We start from the raw sequence: 21081 nt of genomic DNA on the forward strand, positions 1-21081 counted from the left end.
TACAAACAGATTACATTTATTATGATAAGTATGTACACGTCTGTCGGTACATGATCAGGGCGTGACGCGTTTGGGGTCTCGCGGGAACATGGACGTCTTGCGGATGTTGTCTAGACCCAGGTACAGCATCACTACACGCTCCATGCCTATACCGCCGCCTGGGAATACACAACAAGGTATTATAATGAAAAATATATGATTACTGAAAGAACACGAAGGAGAATAGTAAAAATCGTAAAAATCACCCAACAAATGTGTCGCCGTAGATATCGTTACTTAACCTCATTTTTTATTATTTGTCATAACAGCTTTCATATATAGAAATTTGCAACTGTTTAACTATCACTGTTCTTGAGATGCAGCCTGGTCATAGACGGAGAGACGACTACACTAAATCTAAAAAGAATCAATTATTACCTGCGTGTGGAGGACATCCCAGTCTGAAAGATTCTTAACATCAAACTTACTAATATGATAAAATATATATCTTAGACTCTATCAATATTCATATGAATGTAGTTTGACATCATCAGAAGAAGGGCAGAATCGAGAAAAACAAGTTTTACTCTAGCTGAGCCTTGTTTCGCCACCAGTTTCAGCCCCGATCCCAAAAAATGTTCACTTTACCAAATATTCTTATTTACTTTGAAAACAACCTACTAATGTCATCTTTCACATTCTAGATGCCAGAACTAAGTACATCGCACAGCAAAGAGGGCACATTCTGCCAGTGCGTGCTACAACTGATGGGGCTCGCGACTGGCATTGGCATAATGCTGGTCATTGCTCTCTACGAGCAGGACCTCAAGAACTTATTCGGTTAACGTGTTGAAGTGACAAAATCCGTGCTGATGACAAAAATCCGTGCTAATGTGACCAAAATCCGTGATCCGTGCAAAATGTGAAATGATCCGCTGAGGATAATGTACAGTGCCAAGGACTGGCTTGATTCCTAAGTGTTGTTATAAGTTAAACTATGCGTAGGGGCTAACACAGCCTTGTACAGTTGATACGAGAGAGAAAAATTGAGATATTCTTCAAAAATGTAATTCGTGTGTGAATCTTGTAGTTTACTTATTTGGTGCTAGTTTTCGCCGTATTTGTATGGTAAATGGTATCACTAAGACAATTTTCATTCAATAGTACTTAACAGAAAGAGTGTTTATTTGTGTTGCGCCAATCTTTGAAACTACCTGTCCGTTTTGATATATTTTTGTATTTGATGACACCCAGACACGGAACAAATGATCATGCTCATCAACAAACATTTGTCCTGGGTGGGGATCGAACCCACGACCTCTATAGCAGTCAGGGTCACTAACCACTAGACCAACAGGCCATTTAAACCAAAATTTGATCATTAGTGATACCAAATACCTTAACAATGCTTCAAAAAAGCATTATTATCCATTTTCCTATATTTTAGTTCTCAAAATAACATTGACTGTAAAAAACTTCAAACAAATTCTTTCTTCAATAATTTTGTGAATAGACAATTAAAATGTATGTAAAAATGTAATTTCTCTAAAATATATAATTATGTACTTATAAATGAAAGAATTGTGATAACAATACTACATATTCAATTTGTTGCTCGAATATTTAATTTTTTATTAATAAATGTATGTAGATTGTCACTTTAAAATATACTATAGGATGTGGTCAATTTAGGTCTTTATTTAGTATGTACTTATTAAATATAATATATGTATAGTATAGTTTTAAAACAAAATTTTCCTTTGCGTTTTTATTTTTCCCTTCCGTGTTGAGATATCATGCGTTGAGTTTCTGAATGACTGAATATTAAAGAAATTGGTAGATGTCTGAATAAATTTTGAATTTTGAGTTTTGTGCTCGGCCAATCAAAAATAAGATCAGCTGATTAAATAACGACTAAATACATATAATTAGATCTTTAGAACTTGGTAATAATGTATATTCAATGTAAAAATGGTTACTTAAACAAGAATTATGTAAAATGTAAGAAATAAATTGAATATGGTATATTGAAAGAACTTGAAATAAAATTGTCAAGCGCAATGATTTGAATGTTTTCCGTCGTTTTTTTATTTTACCTATGTTATAGCCATTTGGCCACATCCTTAAAAATATGTGTATTTGAAAACCGATTCCAAAAACAGAATCTTCTTTTCTGCTGTCGGTTAAAATTGTTGCATAAGATACCATATCAATAAAAATATATGAAGATATGAAACTTCGTAATAATTGTTGATTTAAAAATTGTATGACACATATGGAAAAATTTCTTTGACTGACAATAATTATAAAACATTTTGCAAATAATTCCGTTATGAAAGATTTAGTGACGATTAAAGAAAGAAATGACAACTACTGTGACTTTAAATAAATCATTACAGAGTTTTCTATTCTTATTTGATTCTAATAAGCATCCTCAAATTGTACTAGAAAATCTTGCTGGGACAGAAATTGAACAAGTCTTGAAAATCTAAAAACTTCTTTAAGTAACAGTCAAAGAGATGACAATATTACTTTAGAATGTGTTGCTACGCCCCATACATTAGAAACAAGAATTCTATCAAATGCAATTTGTAGTTACTTACCTCAACTAAACTTTGGGAAACATTAACGAATATAATTTCCATAAAAAGCAGCCGTTTTATGGATTGAATAATTTTATACTTATTGTCAGTCAAATTACGACTCTGTGTTAATGTTAATAAGAATCAAATTTAATATGACTGTCATAAAGCAAGTTCTGTAGACGAGTCACATTACTCCTCTCGCTGACGCTGACGAATCACTCAAATGTATTGAATAGACAAGTCAAAGTCACGTCACTTGTCGAAGAGGAATGTCATTCCGTACATTTGAATTTATATTTTCTACTGTAAATATATAAATATGACATTTGTAACCGAAGCTATCCTATGTGCTTTAATTAGATTTGAAATATACAATTGTACCGTAATAATTATTATGTACACGAAAAGATTATTGTAAAAAACTATACTACAGAACTATAAGCAGATATATTTATATTTATATTTATTTATTTATTTATTAAAAAATAGAAAATAGGAAATTACATAAAAAATCGCCAAACTGCAAAGCAGTTTGTTGGCGATAATAGCGCTCTTTATTATACATTTTTCTTTATTGTGTTTTTATAGTTTACAATGAGTGTAGTTGCATTTATTATTCTTATATATAAACAATAATCACATTATATATACTTTATCTTGCAACTATTACAATATAAAAATTAAATTTATATTCTAGGAACATCAACCTGTTTATATCTACCATTATTTATTACAACTAATTCTTATTGAAATTTCTATTTGGTTAACAATTGTAATGAGATCTGTTCTTACTCCTATGTTTATTTATAATATTAATACTTCTTTTAGTCTTTTCTTAATAGTTACTTTGCTTACTTCTTTGGACATATTTCTTATAAAGTCTAGTTTATTAAATATTACAGGAGTTATATATTTCCTCGTTCTTTTACCATAATAATTTCTTACAGATGGTATTACATATTTACCCTGTTCAACCCGCCTAGTGCGATAATTATGTGCTATTGGATTTTTGTACATATTTAGCTTACATTGTTCTAATGCTATAAGGTAATCTACTTTTGCATGCACTGGTAGTATTTTACATATTTTAAATAATTCGTCGTAGTTTTGTTTGCACTTTAGTTTAACTTTTTTCCTAACTAAATATTTAATTATTCTTATTTGTAACTGTTTAATGCGATCTAATTGCGTTTTGAACGTGAGGCCATAACTACTTAGTCCATAACTAATTATTGAGTCGACGAGTGCATAGTATACTACATATAAAACTTTTCTATTCACAAAGCTACTCAAATGAAAGAATTTGCTTAGGATTGATTGCAGTCTATTGCATACCTCATTAACGTGAAGTTTCCAGTTAAGTTCACTATCCACTGTCAAACCTAGGTACCGGAATTTATCTACTACGTCTATAGCTACGCACTGGCATCCTATTTTGTTGTGGTGCAGACATTCGTAAGTATGTCCGTAGATAGGTATACTTAACTTACCTTGTTTATTGTAGTGACTATACGGGGAACTGATGTACATTACCTTTGTCTTAGCGAAATTAATTATTATGCCGTTATCATGTGCCCATTTAATGATATTTTCAAAATCTTCCTGTATATGCATTTGTGCATCTCTTGTGTTATTGGACGAATACATTAAACACATGTCATCCGCGTACATGAACATCTTACAATGCTTTATTACGTTAGTGACACTATTGACATGCATAATATAGCCAACGGGGCCGTACACGGAGCCGGTCGGCACACCGAGACTCACGCTTACCTCTTCTCCTGTGGTTCCGTCTATCGAGGTGCGGATAGTCCTATTCTCCAGATAACACTTGAACCACCTGCTGACGGGGCCTCTGATGCCACATTCATCCATTGCTCGTAGCAGCACCTCGTGGTCCAGAGTGTCGAAGGCCTTTTTATAATCAATAAACAGAGCAGCAACAAACTTACCCTCGTTGAGACTGTTGTTGACGTAGTCTGTGAACTGCGTGAGCGCGGTGGCGGTGCTGCGTCCGCGCCGGAACCCGTGCTGTGCTTCTGATATTATATTATTTTGTTCTAAGTAACTACTTATTTCATTAACAATTACTTTTTCTGTTATTTTATTTAATACAGATAATATCGCGACTGGCCTATAGTTGCCATAGTCTATGTGGCTCCCCTGTTTATATATAGGACGTATGATAGATTTCTTTAAAATATCCGGGTACATTCCTTTATCTACACACATGTTTATAAATTTCGCTAATACTGGGCTTATTTGTTTTTTGACTTGTTTAATATCCTGTACTCTAATTCTATCTATTCCAGGTGCTTTATTAAAATCTAGTTTATTTATATATTTTTCTATAGTGCTTGCATCTACCTTTCTAAAATAAAAAGACATATTAATTGGCTTCACATATGAGCTCCTATCTAGAAAATTGTTATTGCAATTATGCTTAATTTTTAATATTTCTCCAGTGAAGGTTTGAGAGAACTTATTACATATATTATAAACAGTATTTGTTGGCCCTAAGTATTTTAAAATAACACTATCTAAGCTAGTTTTAGGGTTACCTATCCATTTATTTATATTAGACCATATTTTTCTAGAATTCTTATTACAATTCTTTATCTCAAGCTGTCTGTATCTATTTTTAGCGATGTCTATTAATTTATTTACTTTATTTCTGTATCTTGTATATATTAATCTATTATTCATGTTATTCGGTGAAGATTTCCAAGCCCTGAAAAGCAAATCCCTATATTCTAACTTTTTTTTGAGTTCACTATCTACCCAAGGTTGCGTAATTCTCTTTTCCTTTTTTATTATTTCTATTTTACATGTATTGTATGTTTCATCAAAAATCTTGTGTAGTTTTTCATACATTAAATTAGGACAATTAATTTGCAATAATTCTGACCAATCAACTGCTTCTAAACTAGCGCGAACCATTTTTTCGTTTAAAATTGTTTGTATTTTAAAATTATTATTGGATACCTCACCGATTTTTGCCAAGCTAATTCCAACCATATAGTGATCGGATAGGGTACAAGTTAGCAAGTGCGCGCGCGCATCGAGCGGCCGGCCGCGGCCCGCGCGCACGCACACATGGTCAATATTCGAGGAATTCAGCCGGCCGTCCACGATCGCTTCGCGCGACGCCTCGGTCGTAGGTATTGCACTTTGCAGGCCGCTTTCACACAACATGATTTTATAAGCATTTAGACTCGTGTCTGTATGTTGACTTATATTAATGTTGACATCTCCCATTAATAATAATTCTTCTGAAAATGGAATTTGTTTCAGTATGGCTTCCAATTCCGCAATGAATATTAGCTTGTTTTTGTTTGGTGGTCGGTATATAGCCATTATGTGTGTAGTTCTGTTCCCATTTGTAAGTTTTCCATATGTCAATTCTGTTGCTTTTAGTGCTATTTGTGGCATTACTGTAGTAAAAGTCAAGTCTTCTCTTACATACACCAGTATCCCACCTCCTCTTCTTGCCTCCCTGGTGTTAGGAAATACTATATATCCCGGAATTTTATACAATGAAACTTCTTCACTTTTTATGTTCACTTCTGTAAGAACTATGACACTTATTGTTCTGTTGACTATACAATGACTTAATAAGACAAGCAATTGGTTAAATTGTTTTCGCATAGATCTTATGTTCAGGTGTATTATGTTAATATATTTATTTGAGAATTGTTTAGACCAAGTATTAATATCATCATATCTATTATATTCAATATCGGTTGTATCCAAGTTTAAAGTATCGAATTTTATAATTTTGGAAATCACGTAGTGTGCGCAGAGTGTTTCGTTGTCGTCAAGTTCCTAGAAATGTTCAAGGACATTTTTGTTATTGTCGCATAGCTGTTTTATGTCGTTTTCTGATTTAATACGAATAATCTTTTCGTTCTCGCTCTTCTTAACAAGTATGTTGGAGTTTTGTGTCCATATGTACTTATATAGGTGTTTTAATTGGTTTCTGGTCTCCCAAAATAACAATCTCGTGGCCTTAGTTAAGTCTTCATTTATGTAAATTCTGTTGTTATTGTTGTTGCCATATAAGTCTCCATTCGTGATGCGATATTTTCGTTTTTGCAACCACTGGTCGCGAGCCTGTTTCGACCGCAGCTTCACCACAACCGGGCGAGGTCGATCTACCCCCGATTTTGGTGTAGTTGGTGAGCTCATCCTCTCAACACTTTCTATATCTTCTGGATTCAAACTTAACTTTGCGGCAACGTCCTTGACTATGTCTTGTATGTTTTCGTCTTCTTTATTTTTCTCCAGGCACGCTATTTCTATGCTTTTTTCTTTTTCTTTCTTCTCCAAGCTAACTACCCTTTCTTCTAGAGCCGCATTGCACTTTTCAAGATATACATTCCGTTGTTCTATAGCCTTTATTTTATTTTCTGCAGTCTTTTTGAATTCCAGCATTTGCTGGTATTGTTCGGCATAAAAATCTACAGTATCCGTGAGATCGTCAAGTTTTTCTCTAGATTATAGATAATCTCCAGCTTCTTGTTCATATCTATTAACAGTTTTTCGACGGTAATCTTCTCAGGATCTATATCAATGGTAGGCGCCTGCAGGTATACTTTGGAGCTACATTTCTGACACTCATCGCATATCTCTGATTGCAAAAACTGCTTTAAACTTCTCACACATTTCTTATGATATACAGATTCACAAGTCCCTTTACACTTAATTACTTCTTCCTTAGCCAATGACAAAAACAGTTTACATTTTTTGCACTGCACCATTTTTTAACTTTTTTTTTTTTTTTACTGTTACACAATTTCCGAAATAATAATAACACGTCCGCACGCAGAGCGCTCGCGCCGAGACTGATATATATATTATATATGCGAACAACATCACATACATTGTTCTGAACCCAAAGTAAGTTGCTAAAGCACTTGTGTTATGGAATTCAGATATAACGAAGGTACCACAAACACCCAGACCCAAAACAATGTAGAAATGTGAATTTTTACATTGTCCCGACCGGGGATTGAACCCGGGACCTCAGAGCTAGCGACACCTGGAAAGCGGTGCGTACGCCACGACCACGGAGGTTGTCTAACTAGTTTTTCAGTTAGCCTCATTGTACATTCGAAAACGACATTTAAGACGAGTTGCAACGTGTGGCTTCATCAAGATATCGAATTAAGAGGCTATCTATATGTTTGCAAAATTCGCGATATGCTATAGTCCAAACCGTTCATAACTAATTTAGTTATTATTAATTATTACGGTACAATTGACGAAAAATAGATTTTGTAACTTCACTTTTTCTATAAATGGTGAAAGGTGAGCAAACAATATTCTATAATAATTAATTCTTGTTTTGACAATAAATTAATAACTAATTAGTCAAGACACGAAACAACAATTCTGTTCCTATACTGAACTTATAAATGTAATTTTATCTGACTCCAGATGTTGGCAAAATGCAAATCTTTGTTCCAAGATTCAATATTAAAAAGTGAAAATGTTATAAAAAGTTTAAAAAATTTAGTGGTGTTACATATATTTCAGAAAGGCAATTGATGTCGAATAACGTGCAATGATTGCTGCCAATTGCAAAAGGTCTTGCAGAATTTTTGAATCGCAAATTGTCAATATTGCCACCAATATTGGGTTTACTATTTGAATATTGGGCCAACATGTGGAGTCGGTATTCAAGTGTAAAAATCAAATGTTAATTTGTTTCGGAAACAAATAAACGTTTTTATATTCATGTAAATAGAACGATTCCTAGACGCTAACAATATTGTATTGCTTCAAACATTTTTTTGTATTTAAACCAAAAGCGGAAATAAACTGAAATTCATAAAATAAACTAGGACACAAACCTAATTTAAAAAAATGTTCTAAATGCATTTCGTTTTTCTATATAAAAATCTGTTACATTGATATTTTTTAAATAAATAAGTTGCTTTTGTCGATTTTGTGATGTGCTGCCGAGTTTATCGAGTCGATAAATACCGATTTGGGTACAACACTAGCTATCGTTTCATTACATCGATTTGGTGCAGCACTAGTTATCGATATCGGTATTTATCGATGTCCTTAGTGACGTTATAATTGAGGCTAACTTATTTGAATTAATATGGACCATTAAAGCGTGTGTTTTTATTAATATTTGTTCATGAATTGCTTTGAAAGTCTATTAATTATTGTCCAAATCATATATCCCATTTGTTTATAAGATTTCAATGTTTGCTGGTTATGTACTTATTATTAATTATCATCAAGAACAGTGCTTTATTTTTGGTGCTGAACTGGGCCTAACTTAAAATTTGATTAAAAAAAAAACGCAAATTATTTTTAATTGAACAAAGAACGTACTTACTCTGTACTTAAATTTTACGATTATATTAAAACTAGTGCCTTCTACTAAAACCTACTTAAATTACAATTTGAACAACTTTCGACAACAAACTCAAAAAATATTATTTCACATTTTAAAGCCACTATTTTGTTTAAAGCATAATCGTACATCGTGTTTATAAATTCATGCGTATCATAAGTTTTACATGTCTTTCTTGAGATCGCTGAAGTCGACATTTTCTATCTGACTACCCTGAGAAGAAAGATCGAAAGAAATTCAGGTGAAAAAGCAATTCTTGAACAAATATTAAGAAATGACTAAACAATATTATATAACGCAAATGTAAGTAAATAGATACTTAAGTTATTTTTAAGCGATTTTGATTTTAATGGTGTTTGAAAATCATGTTGAGATGTGTGGATTGTTATTGCAAACTGAGGGTAGTTTCGAAGTTATCTGTACCTACCCTCACTTTGTGGTAACTTGGTGACTTGTAAAAATGTGATGCGACGCGCTAGATGTGTGATAATAATGAAAATTGGACATACTTTACTATATATTGTAATAAAATATAATTCAAATTCATAATTTTTAATCTGTTTTTATTTTATTCAACTCTGCCCAGTTCTCGTTTAGGCTGTGCTTGCAGTTATTAGCGTCATTGTAAGTCTATCGCGAACCCGCAATCCATGAAGGTAAGTCCTGACAGCAGGACTCTGAAAGGGTTACCGTGACCCCGATATACGAAGGCCATAGGAAGGAATAGGCCGGGTTTTAGTCAGTAGAAGTCTGACACTCCCTTCCGCTTAACTCAAAGCGGTAGGAGTCATGTGATAATTTCCTATCCGAAAAGACGGTAAATGTTGGATTGCGGGTTCGACAAATACATTTTAGATTTTTAATGTGAAAAAATCATCGACTGATCTATAGTATCATATAAGATCAAAAACTACGAGAATAGTCCCCTGAGTAAGCAGATATCAATAGGGGCTCCCTCGCCATCATCAAATAAGGCTCTTTTTGAACATACAAAAAAAATCCCTATTATTATTTTCTCTTACTTTCTAAAACTCACAAACAACCCTATTTTTTCTTACATTCATTATAAGGGATTCCCCCTCCTTCTCTGAGGAGTTCCTCACACTTAACTTACCACCCCCCAAATAAATGAAACACTCCAATACAAACAGATTACATTTATTATGATAAGTATCTACACGTCTGTCGGTACATGATCAGGGCGTGACGCGTTTGGGGTCTCGCGGGAACATGGACGTCTTGCGGATGTTGTCTAGACCCAGGTACAGCATCACTACACGCTCCATGCCTATCCCGCCGCCTGGGAATATACAACAAGGTATTATAATGAAAAATATATAATTACTGAAAAAACACAAAGGAGAATAGTAAAAATCGTAAAGTGCGAGTAAGACTTGCGAGCAACGAGGGACAAAAATCACCCAACCAATGTGTCGCCGTAGAGATCGTTACTTAACCTCATTTTTATTATTTGTCATAACAGCTTTCATGTATAGAAATTTGCAACTGTTTAACTATCACTGTTCTTGAGATGCAGCCTGGTCATAGACGGAGAGACGACTACACTAAATCTAAAAAGAATCAATTATTACCTGCGTGTGGAGGGCAACCCAGTCTGAAAGATTCGATGTACGCGGCTATTTTGCTGACATCTGTGAATAAAGAAATGGTTTCGTGCGTTAAAAAGCAAGTTAACGATACATAAACTATTGGTCGGTCTCAAAAAAGACTCGCACGCCAAGACAACAGACAAGTTACAAGTAACATATTAACAGTCTAGTCAAAATAGATATTCAAGGTTACATTAATTCACACCCAGCAAAAAATTTGCATGAATATTAGGTACCCTATTACACACAATTTGTCAAGTATCCACCCCACCTTTAGTTTTAGAATGTGGAATTAAAATTTAACCCGTTGTTTAATTAACTGGTAACTTACTTAAACTTAGATAAAGTCCGAAAACAAATCTGAATCAGTAATTTAGACAATAACATAGAGCAATCTATCAGAGGAAGTCTATGGAAAGGAATTAGTTATTAATCTAATTCTAAAAAATCTTTAAAAAAAAACGACTCCCGCAGTAAGGACTTTAATCCTTGTGTCGCGGTTGTTTCACAAACATTCAAGTCACATGCACAAAGACACCCAGACTCAGGACAAGCATTCGTGATCACACAAATGCTTGTCCTACGCGGGGATCGAACCCGCGACACGCACACACAATAACCAGTAATGTTTTCTCACCAATCCCATGGTGTTTGGCTCTCTCTGTGAGGAACTCAGGGTCGTGTATCCGCTGGGCGCCGCTCAATATCTCCTCGCCTCGCATAAACATGTCGTAGGAATTCGATACTTTCTGTAAATATATAAAAATAAATAATATTATTGTAAACTCCGAAACATTTTTTTTGTACGGGATTCAGTATTTTGCATTTAGTAATTCCGTCATGGGACTTGTGATAAACCGTATTTTTTACGCGATTAGTGCGTTATAACAAACAAACAAACTCTTCAGCTTTATATATTAGTATAGAGTATAGATATAGTATAGATATAACTATTGTCCAAGCATCTCACCGGGTTGTTGGGGTCGGGCATGGTGTAGAAGGGCCGCACCGCCAGTGGGTACTTGTCCAGGATATAGAAGTCGGTGTCGTACTTGGCCTCACCAGCCTGCCCAGCAACTTCTCGTCAGGAGTCGACAGGTCATCCTCCTCGCCGACTGTTACTCCTGGAGAATAAAATATATAGAAGATAGAGTATATATAAGTATTTAAATAAGAATCCGTTACAGAGTTTTTTCTTCTTAAAAAAAAACGACTCCCGCACTAAGGAATTTAATCCTTGTCTCTTGGGTTTCACAAACATTCAAGTCACATGCACAAAGACACCCAGACTCAGGATAAGCATTCGCGGAACACACAAATACTTAATCTACGCGGGGATCGAACCCGCGACACGACGCGCACAGTGGGTTTGGCGTGGTGACCAGTGTGACCACTGGGCTATTTGTGCAGTTTCTAAGAGTAACTTATTGAGTTTCTTGTCGGTACTTCTCTATAGGAATAACATTTTAGAATTGTGCACCTAGATTCATTACTGTAACGTTTTAAAAGTGCCTGGAAAACGGCCTATTTGATATAGAAACTTTTGCTTTTGATTTACTTGCTTTATATCATTGTTATTTTTTACGAGACAACTGGAAAAACGTGGGCAGACTCTAGACTAGTAATAATAATAATATTTGTATGTTAGTTAGGTTAAATTATTTCTTAATTCTGATTCTCAAATATAACATTTTGTCACTGTTAAGTAATTTTAAGGGGGATATTTGTAAAATATTTGTAGTTGGCCGGGGGCAGAGGGCGTTGAAGCCTTCTCTCAATGCTTTTGAATTCTAACGCGAATAATATTTAAAAGTTAACTTTCCACATTTTTTTATTTTTACGACGTTTAATAAAATTTCCCAGCCATTTTTAATAATGGAATTGGGGCCCACGGATATGACTTATACTAAAATAATTTTCCTTTTCGTTAAGTATATGTTGTAAGATAATTACCAGCTTCCTTGAGCATCTGTATGGCCTGTGGGAACTCCAGCCTGAGTGGGGGCTCCAAGTACTTGAAGGGCTCCACGCGGAACTGTTGCCCAACTGCCTCTATCTCCGCTGCAAACCTGACGAGAAATGGTGTTATAGTAATAATATACTATAATTAGATCACCACGTTTAGAAAGGCAGGTTCCATAGTTCTCCGGAAAATCTAAGGTACTGGTCCATATCTATACTAATATTATAAAGCTGAAGAGTTTGTTTGTTTGAACGCGCTAATCTTAGAAACTACTGGTTCAAATTGAAAACATATTTTTGTTGAATTGACCATTCATCGAGGAAGGTTATAGGCTATATACCATCACGCTGGGACTAAAAGGAGCGAAGATACAATGGAAAATGTGAAAAAATAGGGCGGTTATAAATCATAACTTATATCTTCTAACCGCGCGGACGAAGTCGCGGGCAACAGCTAGTGTATAATAATAGTCGAATTATTTTTACACCTATTCTTGCAACAGTTCTCCCATAGGACAGTGGTGAATGATCCCTGGTAGATATACCTCATCACATTTTAGATTCAAGTTCTCAACAAAGCCTCTGCGTTTTGAAAATTCCATCTAGCTCATCGGGAAGTGCCTCAAAATCGGCTTACAAAAATCCAACCGGAACAACAAACAAACAAGAAAGTGAGTGTATAAAAACGTGGGAAAATGATAACTCACTGGTCTCTGAGTCCTTTGAACATCTCGGTGAGGCTGTCGGCGATGGTGTAGAGGACCTCGTGGTAGTGCTGCTTGAAGGACATCTCGAGGTCGAGCCCCACGAACTCCGTGAGGTGGCGGTGCGTGTTGGAGTCCTCCGCGCGGAACACCGCGCCCACTGTGAACACCTGCACAAGGGTAGAACGTACAGAGGTTAGAAAGACGTATAACTAATATTATACAAAATAAATCTATACTAATATTATAAAGCTAAAGAGTTTGTTTGTTTGAACGCGCCAATCTCAGGAACTACTGGTTCAAATTATTTCGTGTTGAATAGACCATTCATCGAGGAAGGTTTAAGGCTATATACCATCACGCTGCGAGTTATAGGAGCGAAGATAAAATGGAAAATGTAGAAAAAACAGGGAAAGTTATTTATCTTCGAGGGCTTCTCTAAATAATAAATGCGAACAACATCACATACATTGTTCTGAACCCAAAGTAAGTTGCTAAAGCACTTGTGTTATGGAATTCAGAAAAAATGAAGGTACCACAAACACCCAGCCCGAGACAATGTAAAAAAGTGAATTTTTACATAGACACTTTGAAACCGGTGCGTACGCCACTCGACCACGGAGGTCGGTCAGCTTTAGGCGGTATGTAGTTCACAGCAGCAGCTAAAAATAAAGAAATATCAAAAACCGACTATCGATTATCAGCCAAGTATTCGGGCCTATATCTATTCTGTTAGTTAGCATACCTTATCAAAGTCAGCCGCGATGGCCATCTGCTTGTATAACTGCGGGCTCTGCGCGAGGTAGGCAGAGCTCTTGAAGTACGACACTGTGAACACGTTGGCGCCGCCTTCAGACGCGGCTGATATTATCTTAGGAGTGTGGATCTCTACGAAACCTGGGGGAAGAGAACAAAGAAGAATAAACGTTAATCATCATTGGCCTAGCCTTTAGCCCAACTATGTTAGGGTCGGCTACCAGCCTAACCGGTTTCAGCTAAGTACAGTGTTTTACAAGGAGCAACTGCCTATCTGACCTCCTCAACCCAGTTACCTGGGCAACACCATACCCCTAGTTAGGCTGGTTGTCAGACTTTTCAAGCTTCTGACTACCTGTAACGAATGTCAAAGATATATAACAGCCGGGACCCACAACTGAACGTGCCTTCCGAAACACGGAGGAACTCGTTATGACAAAGATGTTCCCCCATCTACGGACCAACCGCGTCAGTAGCTTACCTAGCATACCCAACCGTACCATATCCTACGCAACCGTAGCTTAACCTGTGATCGTGACACTTATGCGGTTATAGCTAAGCCACGAGCTATAAATAATAAACGTTAATATTTTACCACTCGGCTATCCGTGCAGTCAGAATCTGAACTAACCTTTATTAGTAAGGATCTCTCTGAACAGCCTGCAGACTCCAGCTTCAATCCTGAAGATAGCTTGGTTGGCGGGAGTTCGCAGGTCCAGGATACGGTTGTCCAGGCGTGTGTCCTGGTGGACGCGGATCTTCAGAGCTTCTGGGTCCTGAAAATGTGAGGGGGAATTACTAAGTACAGTATGTATGGGAATTTAAGAGTATATATTTAATCAAATATATAAAATTCTCGTGTCCGAAATTGTCGGTGTACGAAATTGAACTCCTCCGAAACGGCTCGACCGATCTCGTGACATTTTGTGTGCATATAAGGCAGATCTGAGAATAGCGGCTATTTATTCGTTAGAAATAATTTGTGTGGCAAAGCAACATTTGCTGCGACAGCTAGTATTAAAATTCACACAACGATATCTAGTGTCACACTAAGCGAAGTTGTATTATGAGAACTAGAAAACTGATAAACATACTCATATATTTCTAAAAACATACATAACATAGATAAATTATACCCAGACACACAAATGATCGTGCACATAACACAAATATTTGTCTGGGGTAGGAATTGAACCCACGACCTTCGGCATAGCAGTCAGAATCCTTTACTGACATAGTTGGGAAAAGGCTAGGCCGATGAGGAACCTATTGTAAATATAATTTGTGCCAGGTCCTAACTTATATAACTATAGTAAGGCCAACGAGACGAGATAAAAAACGTAAACAAGCGGACCGTTACTGAGTTACATTGCGATAGCGAGGGATTATTATCCCTGTCCTTATCACTCGTACGCGCAGTTATGGCGTCGGTTGGTCGATGACAGCTGTCGTTATGTGTTTCGTGGTACAAGAAAGCAGTCAGTACGGCAGTTTTCAACATTTGGTCCGCCATGTTGTGAACAAGTTAATTTCTTAATTTCTGTCAAAATTCGAACTTGAGAATACTATCCCTACTAATATATTGCAGGAATAAGATTAAAGTAAGATTGCAGGAAATCACTGGCTAGGCCTCTGCACCACCTATTTAATCTCTGTCTCAAGGAATGTGTTTACCCGGAGGGTTGGAAATTGACTAGAGTAACCCCGGTCCCGAAAGGGAGGCCCGGTGCAGACGTCAGTGGATACAGACCTGTAGCGGTACTGTCTACATTTGCCAAAATTTTTGAATCGGCTTTGTCAGCGTGTATAATACCAAGTTAGCGCTCATCTTGACGATGCCCAACATGGATTTCGCTCAGGACGCAGCACCGACTCTAACCTTCTGTCCTTTATGAACTACGCAGCACCGGTACTAGACTCTGAAGCTGGCGCACAACTAGATATTGCGTATTTTGATTTTAAAAAAGCATTTGATAGCGTAAATAATGACATCCTTCTGATGAAATTCGCGAAAGCTGGATTTACCCCACATCTACTTGAATTCTTTGCAAGTTATCTCGGTAACCGCAGGCAATACGTAGAATACAACGGCTTTGTCTCACGTCAATATCGCACTTTGTCAGGTGTTAGTCAAGGTAGTAACCTAGGCCCATTAGAATTCATTCTAATGATCAATGACCTACCGGAAGTGGTGAAAAACGCGAAGTGTTTACTTTTTGCAGATGACTTAAAGCTTTTTCTACGTATTGTTGATGAAAGTGATTGTGATCGCTTACAAAGGGACATTAATTTAATAATTGAATGGAGTAAGAAAAACAGACTGTTTTTCAATGTTGCTAAATGTAACGTTATGTCTTGTACTCGTGCCGTTTATCCTTTGCACCATCAATATAATATGGAAGGAACTATTATACCACGTGTAACATCAGCACGAGATTTAGGTGTACTAGTTACTCATGATCTGAAGTTTCGGGAACATATTGTTAATATTTGCTCCAAAGCCTTCAAAAATCTAGGCTTTATCATGAGAGAAACTAAGGACTTCAATAACTTAGCTGCTGTGAAAACTCTATACAATGCGTTAGTTAGGAGTCAACTAGAGACGAGTGCCATCATCTGGAATCCCCATGAAGTTAAATATAGTCTCATGGTGGAGAAGATGCAAACAAGTTCACCCGATACCTATATTTGAAACAATACGGAGTGTACCCTTTTTATCCCTTATGTATCCAACCTTATTTGTTATAGGTATGGTTGGATACTATAAGTTGGAAGTAAGGCGCGATGTAGCACTTGCAAAATATGTATTCCAGGTTTTCCGGGGCAAACTAAACAATATATCGGTATTAGCTTCTCTGAAGCTGCTTGTCCCAAACAGTAGACTAAGATTAAGTGTAAGACAACGGTTGTTTGAGGTTCCGTCAGCTCGGACAACTTAGGTCGGCATGCTCCAATTATTAGGGCTATTAAGTTATTAAATAAGGTTGCACAAAGCCTTGATATTTTTCATTGTTCATTGGCAGAATTTATTAGCGTGACTACTGAAATAGTATGTTGTACCTCAGCATAAATATAATAAAATAATTAATGTTATTAGTATTAAGTGCATTTTTGTTTTTTTTTGTAACTAAATATTATTGATTGTTGCTGTTATTTATTTTTTAATAACTGTAAGTCGTTCAATGTTTATTCTTCAATTTTTATGTTTATTGTTAAAGGTGTATAATTTGTTCTTAATTTTCAGTTTCTGTTCTATTGTCTATTTTTAATATGTAAGCCAACATTGTCGCATTGGGTATTTACCTGTAAAGATGGTGTTGTACACGAATTAAATAAATAAATAAATAAATAAATATTATAAATGCAAAAGTCACTCTGTCTGTCTGTCTGTTACGCTTTCACGTCTAAACCACTGAAGTGATTTTAATGAAATTTGGTACAGAGATAGAGTTGACCTTGAAAAAGAACATAGGATAGTTTTTATCACAGACTTTTGAATAGTTCTCTTGGAAACGCGATATAACCGACCTCGACGCGGGCGAAAAACTTGTTTACATTGTTGATCTCGTCTCGTTGGCCCTAGCATCACGTGAGCCCCTCACATCGTTCTTCTCCGGGCGGGCGGCGTCCTCCACGAGCAGCGGCAGCTGCGCGCGCGCCGCCGACACCAGCCACAGCCGCGCCGCCGCCAGCTCCACGTCGCGGACGGTGCACGACTCTATGGGGGAGGCGGTCTTCACGACCGTCGCGTACACGTCGATGATCGATTCTTTGGTTATGCTGGGGAAGAAAAAATATGTGTATTAAATAACTACATATTTACAATATGGCAAACAATGGAAAAAAGCAATAGACCGGAGAGAGTGGAAGAATTTACGGGAGGCCTTTGCCCTGCAGTAGGACAATAATGGCTAAACAAAAAAATCTTCTGTTCTATGAGGAGCTCATGGCTAAGCTATAACTGCACAAGTTGATCGATCACAGGCCATCGACAGACCAATCGATTGAAGCGGTTGGTCTGTCAATAGGTGACCATCTTTGTCATAACGAGTTCCTCCGTGTTTCGGAAGGCACTTTAAATTGTGGGTTCCGCCTATTATTCATACATCTTAGACAGTCTTTATGGGTAAGTCAGTCAGAAGCTTGGTTGTCTGACAACCAGTCTAACCAAGGGGTATCGTGTTGCCCAAGTAACTGGGTTGAGGAGGTCAGATAGGCAGTAGCTCCTTGTAAAACACTGGTACTTAGCTGAATCCGGTTAGACTGGGAGCCGACCACAACATAGTTAGAAAAATATATTACATTATACTATATTTCTAACTATAGTAAGGCCAACGAGACGAGATAAAGAATGTAAGATACATTATAACTCACTTGCCAGTAAACTTGACCATCTGCTTGCTGACTTGCTTCTCCTCACTCACGTTGATGAGCAGCTGGACCGTGCTGGAGCTCTGGCGCAGGACCGCGAAGCATTGCTTGCCTTTAGCGCGGGACGTCTGCAGGCGGGCTGGGGGAAGTTAACTAGTCAGGTATGGGCAGGGTGTGATCAACAGTGTATGAAGGATTGCAACGCATTGCCGTACACCGATACAAAAACGCGGATGACGTAGCACGGCGGTTCAGGTTTAGTCAGTAAAAGTCTGACACTACCACCCATTTTCTCCCCCGAGAGAGTGGGTGTCCATGACTAAGTTAGTCTTGAAATATGCGTGAAAGTCCAGGCAAGCTTTAAATGGTGACGAAATTTGGAAAAGTTACAAAAAAGATATTTTTTTGTCTGTATTGTTAGCATCGACTGCTAGGCGGTACGTAGTTCGCCAGGACAGTTAGTAACTATACTTATAAGTATCTATTCACTCAGGTACTATCTCACCTCGCACCCACACGTTCTGCCCGTTGAGCTTGACGCCCAGATCCTTGACGTCGGTGTACACTCGGTCCCTGTTCTCTCCGGTGGACTGGATCAGCTTCAGAACTCCGTAACGACCTTCGGAGACGTCGACTTCGGGTGCATCGGCTTGTTTCTGGGATTGGCCTGATGCTGCCTAGAGTATGGAGTTGATAAAATGAAATGAAATCATTAATTCTAGATATAGGATATTTCATGACTTTTACATGTCTTTTTTGAGAATGCTGGAGTTGACATTTGCTATCAGACTACCCTGACAAGAAATGTCGAGACACTCAGAGATCGCAGTCTTTTTTATAGTCCAGATGTTTAAAAACAGTATAATAATAACAGATTCTATATCTTTGATTGCACGGATAGCGAAGTGGAAGAAAAACTCTCACAGGTGGCCAAAGGCTTTATTCCATAGAGGTTCTTTTTCCTTGTTAATTTCGAATTTTATCCTCGTGTAACGGGAATTTCCTCAAAAATTCATGTTACAGGCTCAAAGATACCCAGACTCAGATCAAGTATTTTTGGATCAATAGCTTGTCCTACGTGAGGATCGAACCTGCGACACTTATAGACAAAACCGTTGAATGAAGGGCAATTGGATTAAATTTGACAATATTGGTATTCTCCTAAGCATTCATTGTCAATTGCGAAAAGCCGAAAACACTACCTCTATCTGATATAGTTAGGTCTGAGCATTAGTGCATAGAGGGTAGTACAGAATATGTTGATGCAAGTACCTTATGCTCAGCTTTCTTCTGTTGCTTCTCTGCTGCCTTGGCGGCTTTCTTTGCCGCCTTTTTAGATGCTGCGTCACCCTCAATGGCTGCTGGTTGCTCTTCTGACACTACCATATTGTTAACTGTAAATAAATGAAGATTAAAATTACTATAAATTAGAAGAGTTAGTATACATGCCTGGTGTGAGAGATAGTTTTATGTGAGTAGCTTCTGCTGGTGAACTTAAAGTGCATTTATTAGGAAAATGTTTGACTTGTAGATTAAACTTAGAATCCAGAATTAGTAGATTTAAAATATTTTAAGAAATTTGAAAAAAAAAATTGTTTTACACATTCCTGTATCATGCCTTAACCATATCACTCAATGGTCTATGCTCCTCTAGATTTTGTCCATAACTGGAATATTTATAGAGATTTATAGACTATTTCTACTCAGTGATTGTCATGGCTGAACCAGGACCATCGTGATTTGTCCTTTACGCAATACTTCTACTGCACTACATGCAATAAATCATCTTAAAACATTTATAAACCCAGACGGCTTACGGGACTCCCCCAAATGGAAATAAAGGTTATTATCAAGTAAAAACCACATCTATACTATAAACAGACAGACTTATTTGATCATACAACAGTGACACATATTATTGATAAGGATCAAATCAAGTGTGTTAGCTTACAATTAGATTACGCCGACACACTTTAAGTTTAGATTTATTTGAAGATATTAAAAGTAGGACTCAAATAAAATAAATGGTGCCTATGTGTTTTTCAACCCTTTCTTTTACTATTATCAAAGAATATTTAGGGCTTGAAGAAAATAGTTCTTGTTATTACTCATAGTGCTGATTTTCTACTGAAATTTTAATATTAATGATGTTAATAAGTAATTACTTATTCTAAAAGAAACCTATTTGCATCAGTTCTTATAAATAAAAACTAGAACACCATGATCAATTACTTATATTCAAAGTTAATTCAACTAGTTATTTTGTTTGTTTTAGCACAAATGCAATAAAACATTTAAAAGTAGGCCAAATAACAAATCAAGAAATTATATGTAATACTCACAATTATTAAAAATTAACTTTGTAGTTCACAAGCCAAAATATAACTGTATAAGTTTAGTTCTAAAACCTAAAGTTGTGTTGAATATTTCGAAATGCGGGAAATACCCAACCGCAAAATACGAAGCTAAAGATAGCGTGTTAACTTTATTCATAGCAAATAAACTAACAGAATTGCATCATACTATAGCTAAAGACACATAAAACTGACTTAAAGTCTTAATTAACGGTGTTTAATTCATTAAAAACACAGTATTGACACAGTTATAAATATGATATCATAATGCGATAAATGCAAAGAGTTTGCGATTGTATACGAAACTCCTTGGTACGATACAGATAAATTACGTGGCTGTATACAATGTACAGTGCTGGAGGTCAAACAAACAATAAATAAGGT

At 36.5% G+C, this 21081-nt stretch overlaps 2 protein-coding genes across 2 annotated transcripts in view; one reads left to right on the top strand and one right to left on the bottom strand.

Moving 5' to 3' along the window:
• The window catches only part of LOC113499807 (aspartate--tRNA ligase, cytoplasmic-like), a 21309-nt gene continuing 228 nt past the window's right edge, over positions 1–21081 (bottom strand). The window contains 14 exon segments of the mRNA XM_026880339.1: positions 1–131; positions 10115–10240; positions 10533–10592; positions 11188–11299; positions 11521–11609; positions 11612–11674; positions 12504–12619; positions 13220–13386; positions 13962–14113; positions 14604–14748; positions 17575–17752; positions 18347–18482; positions 18849–19020; positions 19616–19737. Of these exon segments, the coding sequence (XP_026736140.1) occupies positions 10137–10240; positions 10533–10592; positions 11188–11299; positions 11521–11609; positions 11612–11674; positions 12504–12619; positions 13220–13386; positions 13962–14113; positions 14604–14748; positions 17575–17752; positions 18347–18482; positions 18849–19020; positions 19616–19729 (1608 nt within the window). The 5' untranslated portion in view covers positions 19730–19737 and the 3' untranslated portion in view covers positions 1–131; positions 10115–10136.
• The window catches only part of LOC113499808, a 4660-nt gene continuing 4265 nt past the window's right edge, over positions 20687–21081 (top strand). Inside the window, exon 1 of the mRNA XM_026880342.1 lies at positions 20687–21079. The gene's annotated coding sequence lies outside the window, so the exon portion shown is untranslated. The remainder of the gene's footprint in view (positions 21080–21081) is intronic.

This window comes from Trichoplusia ni, chromosome 13, assembly GCF_003590095.1.
Source record: "Trichoplusia ni isolate ovarian cell line Hi5 chromosome 13, tn1, whole genome shotgun sequence".
In the NCBI taxonomy this organism is placed as follows: domain Eukaryota; kingdom Metazoa; phylum Arthropoda; class Insecta; order Lepidoptera; family Noctuidae; genus Trichoplusia; species Trichoplusia ni.